The sequence below is a fragment of the Fistularia commersonii genome, chromosome 12 (assembly GCF_037954325.1).
Source record: "Fistularia commersonii isolate RoL2024-O1a breed Wild chromosome 12, RoL_Fcom_v1.0, whole genome shotgun sequence".
Lineage (NCBI taxonomy): Eukaryota > Metazoa > Chordata > Actinopteri > Syngnathiformes > Fistulariidae > Fistularia > Fistularia commersonii.
Window position 1 is genome coordinate 15,623,428 of NC_141295.1, and position 19,550 is coordinate 15,642,977.

The 19,550-nt window shown below is 46.2% G+C and overlaps 1 protein-coding gene across 1 annotated transcript in view; it reads right to left on the bottom strand.

Moving 5' to 3' along the window:
* Positions 1-12,758: 12,758 nt before the first annotated feature.
* The window catches only part of znf827 (zinc finger protein 827), a 69,225-nt gene continuing 62,433 nt past the window's right edge, over positions 12,759-19,550 (bottom strand). The window contains exons 12-14 of the mRNA XM_086157364.1: positions 19,069-19,278; positions 17,624-17,801; positions 12,759-14,398 (exon numbers count right to left, since the gene is read on the bottom strand). Coding sequence (XP_086013490.1) covers positions 13,264-14,398; positions 17,624-17,801; positions 19,069-19,278 — 1,523 coding nt within the window. The 3' untranslated portion in view covers positions 12,759-13,263. The remainder of the gene's footprint in view (positions 14,399-17,623; positions 17,802-19,068; positions 19,279-19,550) is intronic.

Here is a 19,550-nt window from a genome sequence, read left to right on the forward strand (position 1 = left end):
CGCACTGGACCGCACCGGACCGCTGGCCTGGCAACTGTCGGCCGGCCTGACAGACATGGCGCTTCCTGGCACGTTGCTGAGGGGCAGGTGTCCCCCCTCTAGCAGCGGGTTCATTGTGCATGCATGATGCTGATTGTATGTGCCGCCCCTTGTGTGTGTTACTGTAACGGCTTCTGCGCGAGAGAGCAGATCAGTTATTAAAACCTAATCTATTTGGTTTTAATGCTAAGAAAGAATTTACCACTTTGGGCGAAGAGTAACTGCAGGTGTGTCCAGAGAGTGCACAGCTTTTGTTGCCCGGCGTGCGGTTTCTTGCCGGTGTTTTGTTTTGTTCCTTCCTTCCTTCCTTCCTTCCTTCCTTCCTTCCCCGTCAGTTTCGCGGGCGAGCGGCGGTTCTTCCCGTACGCAACAGCGACCACAAAACGGCGCGACTTCTTTATGTGTCTTCACGCTACCGCAATGTCAAAGAGGTCGAAGCGGTAGAAACCGTAATCGAATGGCCGAGTGACGTCGTATGCGGTATGTTACTATTTCAACTAAGAGACGCCCTGGAAAAGCGGACGTACGTGTGACTGAAGCATGAAAATGTGGCGGCCGCGGCCCGGAAGCCAAAGGCAATGGAACCGTGGCCTGATTTTTAAGATTTGGAAGTATTTCGGATATTATTACATTTGGCTTTGACACTTCACAAAGGACAACGGAGGAAATATAGTGGCTCCAGGCGGATGGAGATGGAGATCGGATGTTTCCTTTTCATTTCATCACACTCTATCACTGATGTCTTAGTTTAAATGAAAGAGGAGGTCTTCAGTGGGATTATTAAGTCTCCAGTCATCATAATATTTTCCAAAAGTGAAAACAGATTTTCAAACCCACGCACCAATGGCGGGACATGGTTTTCTGTTGGTGAAGGCAAGGGTTGTTTTTTTTTTTTTTTTAAGCATGTCCACTCGTAACTTCCTTAAAGTTAAGTGCGACTGAGATATATGATGAGAAAATACTATTTTCGCATGCCTATATGTATAAACATATGTGTGTGTGTGTCTCGCCTCATACAATTCAATTATCTGTGTTTGAGTACACCTGCGCTTCTGCAAGAGCCAAGTGTGTGATGTGCTGCACATCCTAGCTGGGCCCGCTAGGAGGGAGGGCCATTAATCTTAGCTAAATCAAATAAATCAAGTGCACTTTAGAAAAGAGCTGTCAGTGTAATTGTTGTGATAGCCATTAGCCTGCTACTCCGGGGGGAGCGCTATTGAAAGCCATGCCAGGGAACGCATACACGCCGCCGTCCAAAAAAATGCAAAGGGGGCTCTGAGAGACGATGCAACGCGGGCCGACCCCTGAATGGAGCCATTCGGAGCCGCTCGGTAACGCGATGAGACTCGCAGTTGCGTATTTACCGCCGGGTCCTTCTTTGTTGGACGCTCGGACAAGGGCGGCGGCGGCGGCGTCCAGCAGGCCTGTCTTTGTGTTTGATCTCTCCCGTAACGCCATTAACGCTGCAGTTGGCGGTGTCTTTTTATAACAGCCTCGTACGTCTGGAAAGACACTCGGACGACTAACAAAAAAAAAAAAAAACAAACCCGGTCTTCGCCGACTTCCTCTGCATCTGTGCAGCCGGAGCAGCCTTTAGCATTTACATCTAAAAGAGCGTCGACCCGCTCCGAAGAGAGAACCGTATTGGCCGTCGCGGGGATGAGGCAGTGAGATAATGGGGATGGAGAGAGCAGCCATGTGAAAGGCTGCTCTGCCCTCGCTTTCCCTCTCCACCAATGAGGGTTAAATGACTATGTGGGCACCTTGGCAACCATTCTGTGCCTCTTCTTCTTCTTCTCCTTCTTCTTGTTCATCATTTAATTCACCCGTGACCCGGCTGCAGTCATCTGACGAACGCGCCTTTGGTTTTTTTTCTGCCGTCTGCGTTTTTAAGGAGCCCTCATCTGGGTCGGATCGCACCGGAACCTTGTATTCTTCCCGTTTTGTCGTGTTATGTTTTTGTCCAAATAGCCGTCCTCAGCTCAGCGTGCCTCCTTTTCTCAAGGATCCAGCAGATGGTGCTGCATTTTGGTGTGTGTGTGTATGTGTGTGTGTGCGCGCTCTGGCTGCTTATCTATCGAGAATTCCTACATAAAACTGATATAGTAATGCAACAAAGCCTCCCTCCCTGCTTAATAGTCCCAATCATTTCTTCTTCTGTTAGTAGTGTCTAATGCACATTTGAATAAGTCTGACATAGATGAGCGCGGGTATATTAGGGAAAAGTCTCCCGATACCCAAAACACCATCAAACAGATGCCGTTAAAACTCGATCATTATGATCTTACTGCGCTGAGGATTTATTTGGGGCTTTAACTTTATACTGCCTTCATCTTATCCCGGCGTACCTAATAAAATGGGTATAACGTCTTACAAGTCACATGCCATGAGGTTCCCATGCCGTAATTAACGGTTTCCATTGTGCATTTCAGCATTTGCATTTTACAAATAATTCCACCTCACGGTGAGAAGGTCCCGGGTTGGATTCCAACAGGGAGGCTTTGTCTTTGTCCACGTGTCTGCGGAAGGTTCCTCCGGGTTCCTCGGTTTCCTCCCACAGTCCGAAAAACATGCGGTGATGTCACTGAATGAGGGTGAATGTTTGTTTATCTCCACAGTATGTGATTGGAGAATGTGAGGGCTAATGTACGGGTGCTATATGTTTTTACTTTTACAAAGGTGAATGGTTGTATGCCTATATGGCCTGTAAATGAGGGAGTGAATGTTTTTTGTGTCTATATAATGTGTGGATGAAAGGATGAATGGTAGTTTTTCTCTCTCTGAGGCCTTGTTGTCGACTGGCGATCGATCCAGGGCGAACCCCGACTTTCGCGCGATGACAGCTTGGATAGACTCCAGCGGCCCCACCGTGCAGGGTAAGCGGCGAATGAATGAATTCTGCTCGATATTGTTTGAAACAGGTGTGAATAACTGCAGTGAATATGACAAATTTGTCCATAACATGGAATCTTTTTCGGGATAACAGGATGTTTTCGTGGTTGCAGTGGTGAGCGCTTCGACCTCACAGACCCAAGGACCCCGATTCGATTCCGACAAGGGGACCTTTCTGTGAGGAGTTAGTATGTTCTCATGGTGTCTGCGTGGGTTTCCTCCCACTGCCCAAAAACAAAATTGGGGAAATTGGCCCAAATGAGTGTGTGTGAGTGCAGGATAAGCGGCAGACGATGGATGGATGGGTGGATGGAAGGACATTTTCGCAACACGACCCGACATGTTTCCCGTCTTTGGACGTTTTCATCCTTTAGCAGCTGCAGCACGTCCATAACGGCTCCCAGCGCAAACCCTGCCGATCAATAACTTAGAGGTAAGATGAGTTTGTTACTTCACAGATGGACATAAACCTTAATTTGTTAATTTTTTTGGATAATTTCTTTATATGCGGGTTGTGACGTCGGGCGCCGAGTCATTTGTGTTTGTCAACAAAACCCTCAGCACAACTTTATCCTTTCCCGTTTGTGTTTTGCAGTTAATCATTCAGAAATTGCATTTGAATCTGCTTTTCACATTTAACACCTTTGCAGTTTTACTCGGGCCATAAAAATTCTGGGCGTCTATTGGCCTATAAATTGGAGGTCTGGTGCAGCCGGACCCTCATCTGCCATGGAAATCTACCTTATGATGACCTCTATGATAACATTTTAAAACAGTTCAGATATCAAATGTGTGTGTGTGTGTGTGTGTGTGTGTGTGTGTGTGTCGGGATGAAGACTGACGCCGTCATTCAGCATCAGCATAAGTATCACAATAGCCATGGAAGAACAGCGGGACAGAAAAAAGGGGGTTTCAGATAACATTGTTCTGCATTTAATCCAGGTTTCAACTCGATACACTTTAATCACAGGAGTCATTTGTTCAGACCGGGTCGTCGGGGTCGACTTTCTAGTCGTCCCGCATTGATCTTTTTTTACAGTAAAGTTTAAATATTCAAGTGCGACTTGAAAACGGCCTCCTTTCCGGATGCAGGCCGTCACTCCCGTGACTGGAAGGGGGAAAAAAAATAAATAAGAATTTGAGGAAAGGTTAGAAAATGGGGCAGGAGGCAAAAAAAAAACCAAAAAAAACAGACGTGGATGGATGCGATCTCTGTTAATTTGTTTGACCCGTTCTCCTCTCAAACGAAAATGGATGGAGAGATTCCCAACTGTGTGATTGGAAGATGGATGAGGACGACGCCGCGGCGTTAATTGATGGAGGATGCGAATTCAGTTAGAGGTAATTAAATCAAGGGAATCATTAAAAAAAAAAAAAAGCTCAAGTGCAGGAGATAATTATAAGAGCGAAGCGGCTTGAAATCGAGCCTCGGTGCAAATCGGCTCTCGTCGCCTCCGAATCCTTGGCTTTCGGAGCGGCGGGAAGGAACATTCAAACCGCCACTTCTGTTTTTTTTTTTTTTTTTTTTTTTTTTCCGGGGTGACTTGGATCATATGTATTAATAAACGGCTGTTTTAATATTTCCGTTTGCTTTCAGCTAATTGGTTTCCGGGCCAGTTTTTTTTTTTTTCCCTTCGCTACGGCTTCCCGGGGGTCAGTCGAGGGTCAGCGTTCTACTTCATTACTTCGTCCGGGGAAATGAGGAGCCTGATTAGTTTGGGCTTGACCTTCGGCGATTCTCTTAAGCTCTCTAACTAAATCTCTCCACTTCAAATCTCAGCAGACCTGAGTCATTGAAATCGTGTCTCGCGGGCGAGGAAAAACAACGCGATCGGCCGCGGATCTTTGCGCTCCTCCACGGGGGGACGGACGCTCCGAGACGCCGATGGGAGCGTAACCCCGCCGGCGTTACCCGTAGAAACAAGACACCTGTGGCGGTTGACAGTTTTTAAAATGCCACGGTAACCGACCGCCCCCTCCCCCCCCCCGCGGGTCCGTCCTATGCGTTTAAAAGATGTGACGATAGTTAAGTCGAGCTGCTCCGCCGCCGTCCTCCTCCTCCTCTACTTCTGTATTTGTCATCCAGATGGAGTGGCTGAGCAGCGGCTCTATTTTTGCGGCAGCCAGCAGGGGGATACGATCCGCCTCCTCCCCCAGATCCCCCCCCCCCTCGGCTGATCCAGGCTGTTTGGATAGGCCGGGCCCGGAGACGTTTTCGGGTAATCTCTCCTCCCCTTAACCAAAAACAAAAAACCCGCAGCGCTTCCTGAATCAAATTGCCGCTGACCCCCACCGAGTGACGTCTCACCCCGGAGAGCGGGGAGGAGGCGCGGCAGGGGTGGTGGGGATGGGTTGTGGGGGGGAGAAGGCAGTGATGCTATGCCCGCCTCCCCTCCGGGCACCCAACATGCATGCAAATACACATCCCGCCATGCGTGTCCGGCCCTGGCGACAAGACCGTGCACCAGCCTGCAGATTATCTGCTCCCCCCCTCCTCCCCCCCCCAGGTGCAGCTCAGGTGCGAATTGTCTTGTTTCCGCGAACACGACGGCGGGACGCGCGGGCCCGGCAGGACGCTCCGGGGGGCCGGCGTCGACGTCGGAATTTTATATTAACCGATTCATTTCGGAGTCAAACGTTTTCCGAGATGAATGGACTCGCGAATCAACAAGCAGCCTTGCCGGAGCCTGGTTCCGTGCAGTTCTAGCGCTGGCTCCCGCCCATACCAAATCGATTCCAGAGGTCATTTTCTTTCTTCATTTTCTATTTCCCGTGCACCAGTGGTCCTGCGCTGAAGGCTGTCTATGGCACGACTTTTTTTTTTTTTTTGTTAGGACTTTGTGTTTATTTTTCTATGTTGGAGCAAAAAAAAAAAAAAAAAAAAAAAGGAGATCTGTCTCCACTTAGCAGCGCCTCGGCTCCTTCGCCGGCGGAAAACCCCACGGTTGGAAAGGGGGGCGCGGGGGGGGGGGGGGGGGGGGGGAGTCTCGATGCAGATTGCGTTGAGTTTGCAGAAAAATGGGAAAAGAAGAGAAAGAAAAAAAAAAAAAATGAAAGAAGTGGGAGGCAGAATTGACAGTGTCAAAGGGAGATATTATGCATTACGGGGAGACGAACGGAGGAATAAAAAGGGATGAAGAATAGGCGGGAGGTGGATGCGGTGAGCGAGCCGGAGAGACAGACAGGCAGCTGGGAGCTCCCACAGACACGCACTCCTGTCTAAGCAGCTTTCCTCTCAGGGCGGGGTCACGGCGGGTCACAGCGGGATTACACTTTTGGCAAACAAGAGGGAGCTCCTCTCTCACAAAGCCGTGCACGACTCCCCCGTGACTCTCGGCAGCTGTAATAAAGCCAAGGCAGCCTGAACCTACAAACAAAAAGCTAACATGCTATCGATCGACAGCGGCCAACTTTCACGAGGTGGTGTCGAAAGGTCGGCGCTGTGCAGACAGCTCAGCCCGGGTGAAGGGCTATGATTGGCGAGAGGGAAAAATCCGGCGTTTGGTCTTATCACAGAACTTAGTCGACAATTTCGCCCGACTGTCAGCGGCGAGATTGAGATATTGTTATTGGGCAGATGGAGAAAATACAACCCCGGTCCGGCGTGATGGTCCAATCACCAAATCCAAATGAGGTTTTTCTATCCTTTCAATCAATAGGCATCCCCTGCAGTGCCCGCGTGTCTCTCCACTTCCTAATCAACACTTCCACTCATGGGGAGGTCAGCCGAGCCGGCGCGGCGTGCCCCGAGCGCCGCTTTGAACTTAATTAAGCAGCTTTAAACACAGCCCAAAAAGATTCATTAATACACGGGCGAGATGAGCGGCGAGATGAGAACATGGCTCCTCGACAGGAGGATTCGTACGGCTGTTGAACCGGCGCGGGTCAACGCGGCGATGGAGCTCCCGCGAGGACCGCCGGAGCCTTTTTTTTTTTTTTTTTTTTTCCCATTTGATAAAGGCTCGAGTGAAAACGCCGCTCAAAAAAAAACCCTCCTCTTAACCGGCGCGAGCCCTCGACGGAGCCCCCGCCCGCACAAATATGACGAACGGGAGAAGGATCCGGACGGCGAAGGCGGCGCTTTGATGCGCCTGGAAGGCTGCAGCCGTGCCACCGGGGTGCTGTGAGGCAGGGCCTGTTAAAGCAGAGCTCCAGACCAAGGTGTTCTATAGCTCGCGGGCTAACGGTGATAAATGAGTCCCTTAATGTCGGCAAACACTTTATCTCTGCTTCATCTGTTTTCATTAGGCAGGGCCAACCTTTGGCTGGGCGAGAACGTGCTGTAACTTTCATTACGACGACACGGGAAGGAGAAGGAGAGAAACCTCCCATCGGTCTAATAAAAACACCAGCTCGACACCATGACAGATTATTATGAAGGCACGCCACCGTTATAAATTAGAGAATGGCGTGTCCCTCAGAGATGATCAGTGCTTTTCCTCGCTCGAGTCGCACCGTCTCTCCCCAGTGAGCGATATCTCCTCCGCTTTCCCCGTTGCTCTAAAACCTCGCTTTCGGTTTTTCGCTCTCGTCTCCTCGGCGTTCTCTCGCCGCCCCCTCCGACGGCAATAATGGCGGGAATTTGACTACTTGATTACTTTATCTATTTTTTTTTTATTGTTGTTGTTGAGAAGTAAACATCGATCCGCCCCCGGAGGCCTACTTAGTAGCTGTTTCGAGGCTTTCGATCACGTCACGTGATCTTCGCCGGATGGGGTTCGCCCAGTTTTCATGGATTTGTAAATGTTTGATTTTTTTTTTTTTTTTTTTTTTTTTTTCGCCCTCCAAACACTTCTCATCCATGTTGGATTAGAAACCAAGATTAAAATTCTTTTCTTGACACTGAAAATGGTAATTACAAAAATCCATATTAGAAAAAAGACAGGGAGATGATGTTCGCTGACAATAGTTATATTATTAAGACCAGCAGGCGGTCACATTTGATTCATTTGTATACTTTATATTTTGATATCACGGCACAAATTTTTGTTTTTCTTCCTCTTCTTGGAACTAATTCCAGACCGGAATGCCGAGAACCAAACGGAGTCCTAATGAAACAAGGCTTCAGCTGCGAACTGCTTCCAATTTCAACCGATTTTCAAACATCTTGATCATTCAAACCAGCCGGTCCCCTTCTTTTCCCCACGCCGCCGACATACGAGGCGTACGAGCGAATCACCCGTGTGGTGGACATTAGAGAAATATGAAGGAGTTGCAGTGGCATTCCAGCTGCAGCGGAGGATTATTTGGATATTCGCCGTCGTGCCTCGAATTCCTGGAATAATCATAAAAGTGTTCGGACTTCATCCTCGGGCGCGACCCGACGCGGCTTCCGCCACATCTGCTCGATTGAACCGTTCATTTTTTTTTTTTAAATATATCAGATTGAATATCGAACTTCTCGATTCGCATGGCTTGATTTAGAGGATGTATTGAATTCTTTTAGAATAGAAGCTGCATCCTGTTCACGCGCTCCGGCTTCCGTCTTTCACTTTTTCTTCCCGACCGGTCGAGGCAGAAGGCCGTCCGCATTGAGCTGGGATCTGTCCAAGGCTTCTGCTCGGAGAAAAGACGGTTATTCCCTCTTGCTCATCGGTGAATGTTAATTTTCTTTATATCATTTCGGAGTGCGGCCCACATCTGCTCTGCAGGGAAACTGTCAGCGGACAATCGCGTTGTGATTTGGCACCATATAAATAAAGTCTGACTTGACTTAACTTGACTTAAGACATTGAGGGGACCAAATTGTATTCATAATGTATCTTTGAAATACACACATCAAACTCAAATCCAAAAAGCAATTCTGACTTGTGATTTTATCGTGCTACAAATTTTTGAAGAAATAATGTAGAGGGCTTCCAATGCCTCATTGTTTATTTTTTAAACATTTTAATATAAAATTCCCAAACACAAGAATTAAAGTGATTGGACTGCGGGCTGCAAACTTTGACCAGAGTATGAATATACATGGTTTATTGATCCCGCCATTTCCTGCAGGCTTTGACTGAGCTGAACGAAAACTGAATACACATTAGCGTTAGCTTCATATTTGTCTCTGTGATCGCTGTTTAACAAACAGATCGATGTTGTCAGAGGTCCTTTCACCGAACGGGAGCCGGTGCCAGAACGACAGTGAGACGCTGACCCCGAGAAATGGGATGGAGACGACCGCAAGGATGGAAGGATTTCTATTATGGCATGATGCAACTACAGATTGCAGGTTGTTTTTTTTTAAAAAAAAAAAAAAAACTTTCAGGCCTTGCTCAAGGGCTTCCCCCTCCGTGGTCCTCGCTATCGCCAGACAGAAAACAAAGCTTATCCCATATTTTTGTGTCGATCTTTTTTTTTTCCATCTTTCAGAATCAGCTGCCATCAAGAAGTAGGTCAGCCGGGGCGGCTGCGGCTCAGCTGGTAGAGCAGAGCAGGCATCCCTCCAATCGGAAGGTCGGTGGTTTCGATTCGCGATTCTTCCTGTCTGTCTGCCGAAGTGCCCTTGGGCAAGACGGCGAATTCCAATTTACTCCCGATGGCCCGGTTAGCGTTTTGAACGGCATCGGTGCGCGTATGTGAATGGAAGAATGCTATCTAGCGTGAAGCGTTATTTCCAAATCAGCCGGTTTGGCTCGTGCGGATCGCCAGAGAAACATTAGCTATTAGATTTAGGATTATTTAAAAAACAGAGGTGATTTAAACAAAATCTCCATAGTGCCGGTTGAAATAAAGGAAACGGAATATTTCCAATTTTCCAGCAGTATAATCTTAATCACCTTGCAATGTCCGCCCGCCCCCCTCCGGAGATCCCCGGTCCCACTTGACCCACTGGCCTAGTTACTGTACATCTGACACACGAGCTCAGCGGCCGGAAACCGGGCTCTCTGTTTACACCCACTGCTGGTCGGTGTTCATCTCAGTTTTGTGCTCTAAAAGATGATACATGAATTATACAAGTTTAAGAAGATATAAATGTTTCGGTCTCCCAGTGCTGGAAAATGTGAAAGTGTAACACCGATGTGCTGATGTTGACGTCCAAGGAAACGAGGAGAGGTAAACAGAGAAAAAAACGAGCGACGTAATTGTTGTAAGCTTTACTTTCAAATCCTGTTACATTTAAATCTGGCAAGTAGAACATAAAATAATGCCAAACAAAGGAAACAAATACAAAACAAAAAACAAACAAAAAAAAAAAAAGAAAAAGGTACAAATGATCTATTTACCAGTTATCATCACAACCCTGTACAGCCTCAACAACGGAGTAATAAAAAAAAGCTTTGTACAGCATATACCAATCTTTATCAAGTGCCAGAAGATAATATAGTCGAGCCTTTTCTAATCATAAAATACAGCCAAACTTAAAGCTAACCGATTGTAGACAGTGCAGTGTGATGCAAACTAAATGCGACCCAGGGAGTTAGTTCATAAGTGCTAATTGCTAGAGAGGGCAATGTCATGCATACTCTTGAAAAGGTAGTCAAGCTTAGAAAGAAAAAAAAAAAAAGAAAAAAAAGAAAAAAAAAAAATCACTGTGCTGCTTACACTTGGCCAAAATAAAAAAAAAGGGGACATATATATATATATGTGTATATATATATGTGTATATATATATATATATATATATAATCAAAAAATGTGGCGCCGAAGAATATCGAAAACAAAGAGCCCTATTGCCTTATTAAACATTACAGTGGGACGAAGGGACATAAACAAGTGCAGCCATTCGTGATCAGACTGGATTAAAAGGCAGACAGTTAAAAGGGTGTCGACAGCGGACACGTTCTCTTTTCTTTATTTGTTCTTTTTGTTCTTTTTGGACCCTGACAATTAGTTTGACTCATTTTCAGAAGTCTCAGGTGGTTTCCTTCCACCAAGTGGCACTAGAGTATAAAAGATCACATAGATAAGTGTGAGGAGAGTCGGCGTGTGTGCGTGTGTGTCGTCAGGACGCTGCTTTCACTCCGGAGACAGCATGACAAACATTGACAGAGCAGGAAAAAGGAACAAACAAACAGCAGTGGAAATGGGGGAGACAATCGAGGCGTCGCTCCAGGAGATGACGGATTAAATCCTAAAATCATATCCTGTTGCGAGCTACATTTGGTCTTCACAATTCATTTTCTGTCTAATCAACATTTTTTGACATAATTAAAAAAAGCAGAACAAACAAACAAAAAAAAAAAAAGAAAACAATGATTTATCACACGAAAATGCACGAGTATCATGAACCAAAGGAGAATAAAGGAAAATAATTGTTTAAAAACAAAACAATCCCTTTACAAATAAGGGATTTTGGCTTGAAGGCCACTTAGGAACTCAAGCGCCATCAACAATGGGTAAAGCTTTTCAAAATAAAATGCTTGTCCTATGCTGCCTTATTTTGCAGAAATAAAAAAAAAAACAAAAAAACATACGTTTGAGCATCAAATGGATAAATACATATTCTCATAATGAAAAAAAGTGCAGCGCTGTGCAAAATTGGCTATCACAATTTAGCCTGGTACCTTTTAATTCCCAGGAAGAGCTCGACCTCTACTGTCTAATTTACGAAATTTGAATTCATTTAACTTTCTCCGATTTCACCGAGGCGGAACCTTTGCACCGGATGAAATGCCTCCGCCGTCAAAACTACAGGGCGATGATTGAGTCGTTTCCTGCAAAGCTACAGTCTAATTCACATTATAGTAACTCACGGATCTAAGTTTGCACTTAACAAATGCAAAAAAAAAAAAAGGGGGGTGTTTTAAGTGCTTTTGGCATGAAGTGAAACTACATTAAGTGCAATTAAAACAAAAAAAAAGTTGACAAGAAGTTTGGGAAGGGGAGGGGGTGAGGGGTGGGGGGGTGGGGGGGTGGGGGGGGTTACCATGTCTGCCGGTTGAACCGAAGCCATTGAACGCAACACTGTACAAGTGAATGGCTTTGCTTCAACATTGCACCTGCAGGAGCTTTTTCCTCTATATGTGACGCTCAAATCATGTTGGTATAAAAAAAAAAAAAAAAAAAAAGTAAAAGGCTCAATAAAAAAAATAAAAAAAAGGCAAATAAAAAACAAACAAAATGAAAGAAAAAAACAAATCAAGACATAGAAGGCCACCAGACACTAACTTTCCCCGTTCTTACCAGCACAGAAGACGTCCCTGTTCACACTTTATCACTTCTTTTTCATGTACATAAACAAAAATACATTCATTCAAGTCATTTTGGAACAAAATTTTTTTTTCTTTTTTTTTGTACACAAAAAATTACAAAAAGCTCCAAAAAGCACCATTGAATCGGCCTGTGGCGACCCTGACCGGGGGGGCTCCTCCGCCCGCACCCAGAGCCGGTCACCTCCACAAAACAGTTATCTCATATATCTCCTCTAAGTACAGGTGCGTGATACATAGTTCTGCATGAAAAGCTGCGCTGATATCCACCTGGTCTCAGACGTGAGCGCGCTCTCGTCTCGCTGTCCGCGCGGGGTTTTTACTGCTTCTTCCCCTGCAAGTGCAAAAAAAGACTTTATACTCGAACTCTATATAATCAAGATTAAACGTGGAGCGTATGTCTCGATAGGTCGGATTTTTTTTTTCCGGATTTTTCTTTTCGCATATTTACACGATCGCAGCCTCGTTGGTGTCTGTTTGTGAACTTAAAAAGTCGGTGAATCCTTTAAATAGACAGAATGTACAATACTCTGAGACAGAAGTGATATCAGGCAGCAGCTATGCATAATATGGTTTCACCATTATACAAAGGAAAAAAAAATAAAATAAAAAAATAAAAATAAATCCAACGGATGGGGGAGGGCTACAAAACTATGTACAAGATTGATAAATAAGTGCGTGGTTTGAGGCGTTGCTTTGGAAACGAGCCTTTTTCAATGAAAAGCATTCCGTTTCATTGGTTCTGTCCACGTTGCACCGCTAACACTTCAGGATATCTCGAGTTTAGCTTCCTAATGACGCCAAAGCTAGTTGAAACACAGAAACAGGCATGCTATTTTGATGCATAATAGCAAGAGACAAAAATGCACTAAAATATAGCACTTGCAGTTTTTGTTTTTCGTCTTTTTATCTTGTCAAAACGACTAAAGAAAATATCTATAAAAACGGAGATACGTTAGTTTTCCTCGGATAATGCGACTGGGTCCAAGTCATTCAGACGTTTGTAAAACCGGGAAAGAAAAAAAAAAAAAGTCGAGTAGCGGTTGAAGTAGTAATATTTCGATCGATAGAACTGATAAGAAAAGCAGCTTTTTGATATAAATGTATTTTTAGCATGTACAGCCATTTTCTCTTATAAACGTTTTTTTTTTTTTGTTTTTTTCTCTTTTTCTTAATGTTTGTCTGGCCCAGCTTATTCTGCTGGCTGATTGGAAAAGACGTAGCTCCCGCTGCAGTGGTCGGGAGTCACTGGCGCCGCCGTCCGAGCGGCGGGGGTTGCGGGGAGGGGAGAGGCGTCGGCCCTCTCCGTCAGTCCCAGGTAGGCCAGGAAGGAGTGTTTGTGGGAGGCGGCGGAGGGGGGAGAGCGAGAGGGGGACGCGGAGGTGGGGGAGAGGAGGGGAGGAGACGTGGCAGGCTGCCATTTGGAGTGGAGGTGCGAGTGGAATGTGAAGCGATTATTGTGGGTGAACAGGGTGGTGAGGGGGATCAGGTGCGCCCGGTCACAGTTCCGATACTGCTCCAAGATGTTGCGGGAGGAGGGGAGGAAGAGGTGAGGGCCGCCACCGCCGCCGCCGCCGCCGCCGCTCGAACCGCTGCCGTTTCTGTTGGTGTCGCTGCCGTTGGTGCTGACCGCGCGCTGCAATGGGCTGGTGGCGTCCTTCGGGCGGGGCTTGCCCAGCGTGAACGAAAGAGCGACGGACTGCAGCGCTTGCGATGCTGTCAGACTCGTCAGGGGGCTGCTGCCGCCGCTCCCGCTCCCGCCGCCGCCGCCGCCGCTCCCCCCCGCTCCGTTCGAGAGTAACTTCCGACCGCTCTTCCGTGCCGACGAGCCCTCGGGTGGCTCCTCCTCTCCCGCCCCCTTCACCTCCTCCTGTCCTCTCCCTGCTTTGTCGGCGCCTCCTTCCGGCCCCCCCGCTCCTCCGCTCTGGTGTTTTTTGAGGTGGCGGCTGAAGACGAAGGGGTGAGTGGTGGCGAAAGGGCACTCTTGGCAGCCAAAAGTCTGGCGCGGTGCGTGCTTCAGCTTCTTGTGCAGGTTAAGGTTGTCCTTGCGCTTGCAGCTATAAGAGCAGCGATCGCATTGGAAGGGCCGCTCGCCCGTGTGCACGCGCACGTGCTCGATCAGCTTGTTGGCCGTCTTGGACAGGTAGCCACACTGCTCACACTTGTAGTGGTTGCCCAGGCGGTGCCCTCGCATGTGGGCCTCCAGAGAGGTCTGGTCGGGCCACAGTCCCTGACAGATGCGGCAGCGGTACTCCATCTTGCGGTGCGTCTTGAGGTGGCACTCCATGGCCGCTGGACGATTGGTGGAATAGATGCAGAAAGGGCACCTGGGTGGTCGAGCAAAAGGGGGGAGCGGGGAAGGGAGGCCACACAAACGCAAGAGACGGTTGAAGGGGAAACTATCACGATGTGAAATTGAATAGCACAAAAATGATGAGGAGCAGAAGGACAGGAAACGTGTATCATGTGCAGTTCTGAGTTGGTGGTTGTATGTGTGGTAGTTTAACGGGAGTTTGAGGTGAACAGATATATTTTAGTATGTGTGTGTGTGTGTGTGTGTGTGTGTGTGTGTGTGTGTGAGTGCGTGTGTAAGTGAGGGTGGGGGGGGGTTGGTGGTGGTGTCAGGCTGGAGCAATAGGACATGAAGGGAAATGAAGGAATGGAGTGGCACTTACATTTAAATAGCACCTTTCATCTGCTCTGGGCCCCAAAGCGCTTCACAAACCCTGCAGAACAGAATCACCTCAGAAAAACCTCAAAAATGGTGAAGGCCCTCTCCCTCCCTTTCTATACACTCACACGCTCTACATATATAGAAACACTTCACATTGCTCGGCTGTAAACACGTGTACACGCTGGTCTAAAAAAATATTTAAGAAAAAAAAAAAAAGGGGGAAAAAAAAAAAAAAATCAATCCCACCACCTAGTCCTATTCCAAGTTTAAATGCAGTTTACACAAAGTAATTTGCCTGTACAACCCTGGCAGGATGTAGAGTATAATTTGCATTTAGACCAACTTAATTCCTAATTATTGTCTGACAGAAGTTGCTTCTGTCTCGTCCTGCCTTGAATAAAAAAAAAAAAAAAAAAGTAAACAAAAAAAAAAATAATCTAAAACATAAATACCTCTCTCTCCACCTTCAAAAAACAAGTCACACCAAACATTTTCAACTTACAAAGCTGGTTCCCTCGCACACTAACAATGGATCCTACATTTACACAGATGCTGTATGAGACCATTTCGGCTCTATAAAGGGCTGTCTTGTGTGTTTTGCGCTCCCTCCGAACGCAGGTCACTGCCGCTTTACATTCACTGAGACCCGTCTAATTCTAGACGTTTGGCAAAGTCGATCGCAGCCCGAGCCCCGCTGATGCCTGCGCACGAATACGATGCGGAACAAATGTCTTTTATTAAATACGAGATGAGGCGATAATCATGATTTGCGATGGGTCTGCTCGTGCACACACTGGAGTGATGAGAACATGTTGGAAGGGGGGGGGGGGGGGGGAGGAAAAAAAAACAAAACAAAACAACGATGCTTTGGGGTAATTTGAATGTGAGTCTTCGCAAATTGTTTACCATGATTTAACATCAATCCTTTCTAAATATTTAGACAAACGCCGTCATGTGAGGATTTGTTTTTATCTGGCATACTGTAAACTGCTAGCCCGGAGCCAGATCCGTGAAATGTGTCTGAGTGTAAGAGCTTATTGTAGCCTGAAATCAAACGCAGGCCTCATAAATGTGTTTTTGTGCGAGTCGCAGATGGATGTCATGTTAGCCTGACGGGCCTGAGGTGGCACTTGAGATGTGACGCAGTACGACAAAGGCTCCTGAGGGAACGGAGTATGGAGGTGGAGGGGGGAAGCATGGAGGGAGGCCGGAGCTACGCCTGGTCAAGATGGATGCCGGTGGATGAATCAGATGTGGACCTCGTACGATGACGACTGCAGGCGGGTCAGTTTGTGGATGTGAGGTGTGCAAGTCTGGTGTGTTTTCAGTGTCAGGTGTGTGATGTTTGTGATCAATAAGATCCATTCGAAAGCTTCTGGATAATGTTTCCAGTGATTTAAGGCCTCTTCGATCATTAGGGAGTGTCCGATTATTATTATCGTTGTTGTTTATTTATTGTGCTAAAAACCAATTAGAATAACTTCTCCCTCGACATGGTTGTTAGCATCGCTGGGGATTTTTCCAAAAATTCAGAAACCCAATTCCACTGACAATATGTAGGCCAATATTTGTAAATATTTTGGATATTTCAAAATAACCCCTTTCCTCTTGACACAATTAGAGCATTATTTAAAAAAAAAAAAATAGATTTTAAATGTTTTGGGGGATTAAAACAGTATTCACCTAACAAATCTGAAGAAAAATCCCCTTCAAATCGAATACTGATAATGGCAAAAAATAACGTGAAATAGATAAGAGGAAAATAAAAATGGCTGAAATCATAAAAAGCAAATAGCAAGGGCGTGAAAAGAAGTTACCAAGAACCGGAAAACTTGGAACCGCATGTCTTTTGGTGAGGTCAGTCCCTCCCGCTCTTGTTGAAAAAAGTTGTGAAAGCCATTGAAAGCAGCCTTCAGGAACTTTTCACATATTTTTATTTGTGCATTTTTATGCATTTCGGTTTGGAAAACCAAGATCATGGGATATACCCGCTTTGGCCCAGTACACTTCTGTCCATTTATTTAATTCTAGGTGCAAGACGGAGCAATGGTGATATTGTAAAAAGACTTACGATCCAGCTTCATTTATACAAAGATCACCATCGCCGGTTCCATTTAATTCTCCGACAATCGTACATTTTCCACATGGCGGGAATCATGGAGCCCGGAGACGACAGTGATTCTCGTCGGTGGTTTTGAGTCGATCCGACGGTTACGGTTCATCTCTTCGAGCTGTGCCATGAAATCTAAAGCGTAGCGTATAATAACTCAAGCAGCCTGCAACGTTCTGGATCTGACGGCTTCTCTTTGGCATGACTCTTAGCTGTGGGCAGGGGAACAACAGACCCTGAGGGGATGTCTTTTTCCATCTCCTTTCCACTCTTCCTTCTGTTCATCGCGGCCACTGTGGACCCAGATACCGCAACGCGCTCGACTAAAGCTTTTGCGGATCCTTCAAATTTAAAATCTTTCAAAAGACCGAGGACATATGGCTAAAAAAAAAAAGATCAAAATGACCTTTGAAAGTTCAAAACGGCGAACGATTGTGTCACCGGTTGCTTGTGAAATAAACAGAGCCGTCGTTTCAGAACCTTACGCGTGGAATTTATCATAAAATTATAAAGTGAAAGGATCCATCTGAACGAACGACTGAGACTGAAATGCTAAAATCTGGTCCGTTAGCTTCTGCTCTCCCTTGTGGACATGAAGCCAAATCCAAATATGGCTCACTTCTGTTGTTCAATGAGTCTGTGTGTGTGTGTATTTGGTTGTGTGAGTGTACATGTGTGTGTGTGAGTGCTTGTGTGTGTGTTGTGGGGGCTGAGGGAGGGGAAGGACGGGCGGAGTTAGGAACCTCTGTCTGTACTTGCTTTCCTTACTTGAGCCCTCCGGAGGGGACGGTGTGGCACTTCTTGTGCTCCAGCAGCTGCTCGGGCGTCTTGAGGAACTTGTGGCAGACGTCGCACTCAAACATTCGCGTGATGAGGTGGATTTGGAGGTGCCGCTCGTACATGCTACGCGTCTTGCACACAAAATTGCAGAAGACACACTCAAAACCTGTGGAGAGGATGATGTGGAGGGGAGGGGGGGACAAAAACGAGGAGAGGTAATTTAGGAGTGGATGAGTCACTTTAGGTTCAGGTGGCAGTTTACCAAAAAAAAAACTTGCATAAGCAGTTTATACTATGTTTTGTGTTAATTAAGGTGGATTCATAGTCGTGCATTAGTTCAACGCAGACCTGATGTGGCGGCCAAGCATTTACACCGAGGTGATGGTCTGGCTGTGACCCACCATAATTACAACACCGAAAAGGTTTTTATGACGCTGCGTTGAATCTCTTTGTGTTCTTCAAACAACTCCGGCTTAAACGGTGCCGACCAGAATGCTGCTAAAGAACGGTTACAAATACCTCCCCAAACAGGCATTGACCCCGCTAAGTAGACGAGCGTCCAACCCGTACCCTGGCCTTTTTCAATTTTTAAATATAACCACTTTTACCCGCAGAGTTTTACCCTTTGTTCCAATTGTTACAAAAGGATTTTTATTTTTTTAGCTGACTTGGTGCTCATGTTATATCACGCCCTGTAAATCTATGGCACTACGCCATCGTGATTTTTTTTTTTTAAATATATAAATTGATTGTTTTCCGGGAAGCTAAAATATTAGAAAAGTTCTGTTTTTTTCTTTTAAGAAAAATATTAGCAAATCTCAACCTCCATTTAGGGTTAACTAAGAGGATCTGGTGACTCCGAACAAGCTTGCTTATTTGATGGATTTAACACTAAATATACATTCATTTTGAATGAAGGAGACAAATATTTTTTTCACATATATACTGCTCAAAAAAATAAAGGGAACACTTGAACAACACAATGTAACTCTAAGTCAATCACACTTCTGTGAAATCATAGTGTCCACTCAGGAAGCAACACAGATTCATTTTGATTTGTTCTAAGGACATTACATCAAAGTTAGATCAGCCTGGAGTTTGTTTTTACACTTTAGTTTTGAGTGTGATTCCTAATCCAGACCTCCATGGGTTGATACAATTGATTTCCATTGATCATTTTTGTGTGATTTTGTTGTCAGCACATTCAACTGTGTAAAGAGCAAAGTATTTCATAAGAATATTTCATTCATTTAGATCTAGGATGTGTTTTTTTAAGTGTTCCCTTTATTTTTTTGAGCAGTGTATTTTATGGGGGATGCATAAGTGAAGTACAGCGTGATCCCTTGTCATCCATCATTCGGGAAAACTGTAAGGACACGGAGCATTAATACAATTGGAACCGCTCGCACGCAGCATCTCCCATAATTCCTTGCCTTTATCAGATTTCTCCTCGGTTCCTGATCCCGAGTGGCTCCCGGAGCTGGACTGGCTGCCTGCGGAGGAGGGCGGGGCGAGCAGGCTCTTGAGTTCTTCGTTACCGTGGGTGAGGTCGCCGCCCTCCGAGCTGTTGAGGGAATCGCTGAGGGCCGAGAGGGAGGAGGAGGTGCTCTTGGTCTCGCTGAGGGGGCTCCTTGAGTTCACGCCTAAACGTAAGAGACGAGAAGACGGGTAGCTCGCCGTCGTAGTGACCTCCGGCAACGCCGGTGCCGCAAACTCCCGACGTGGAGACGTTAAGTTACCGCAAACAGGTGGGGTAAGCGTTTCTAAATACTCTGCTTTATATTACACACACGCGCATACACACATATTCAATAAAAGCAGGGAGCCCGGTCTGTGATCTGCCCGAGGCCCTGCTGGCAGTCCAATCAAGAGGCAGTGTGCTTTTATTGATCCCCTTGTCTAAGTCTGCTATTCA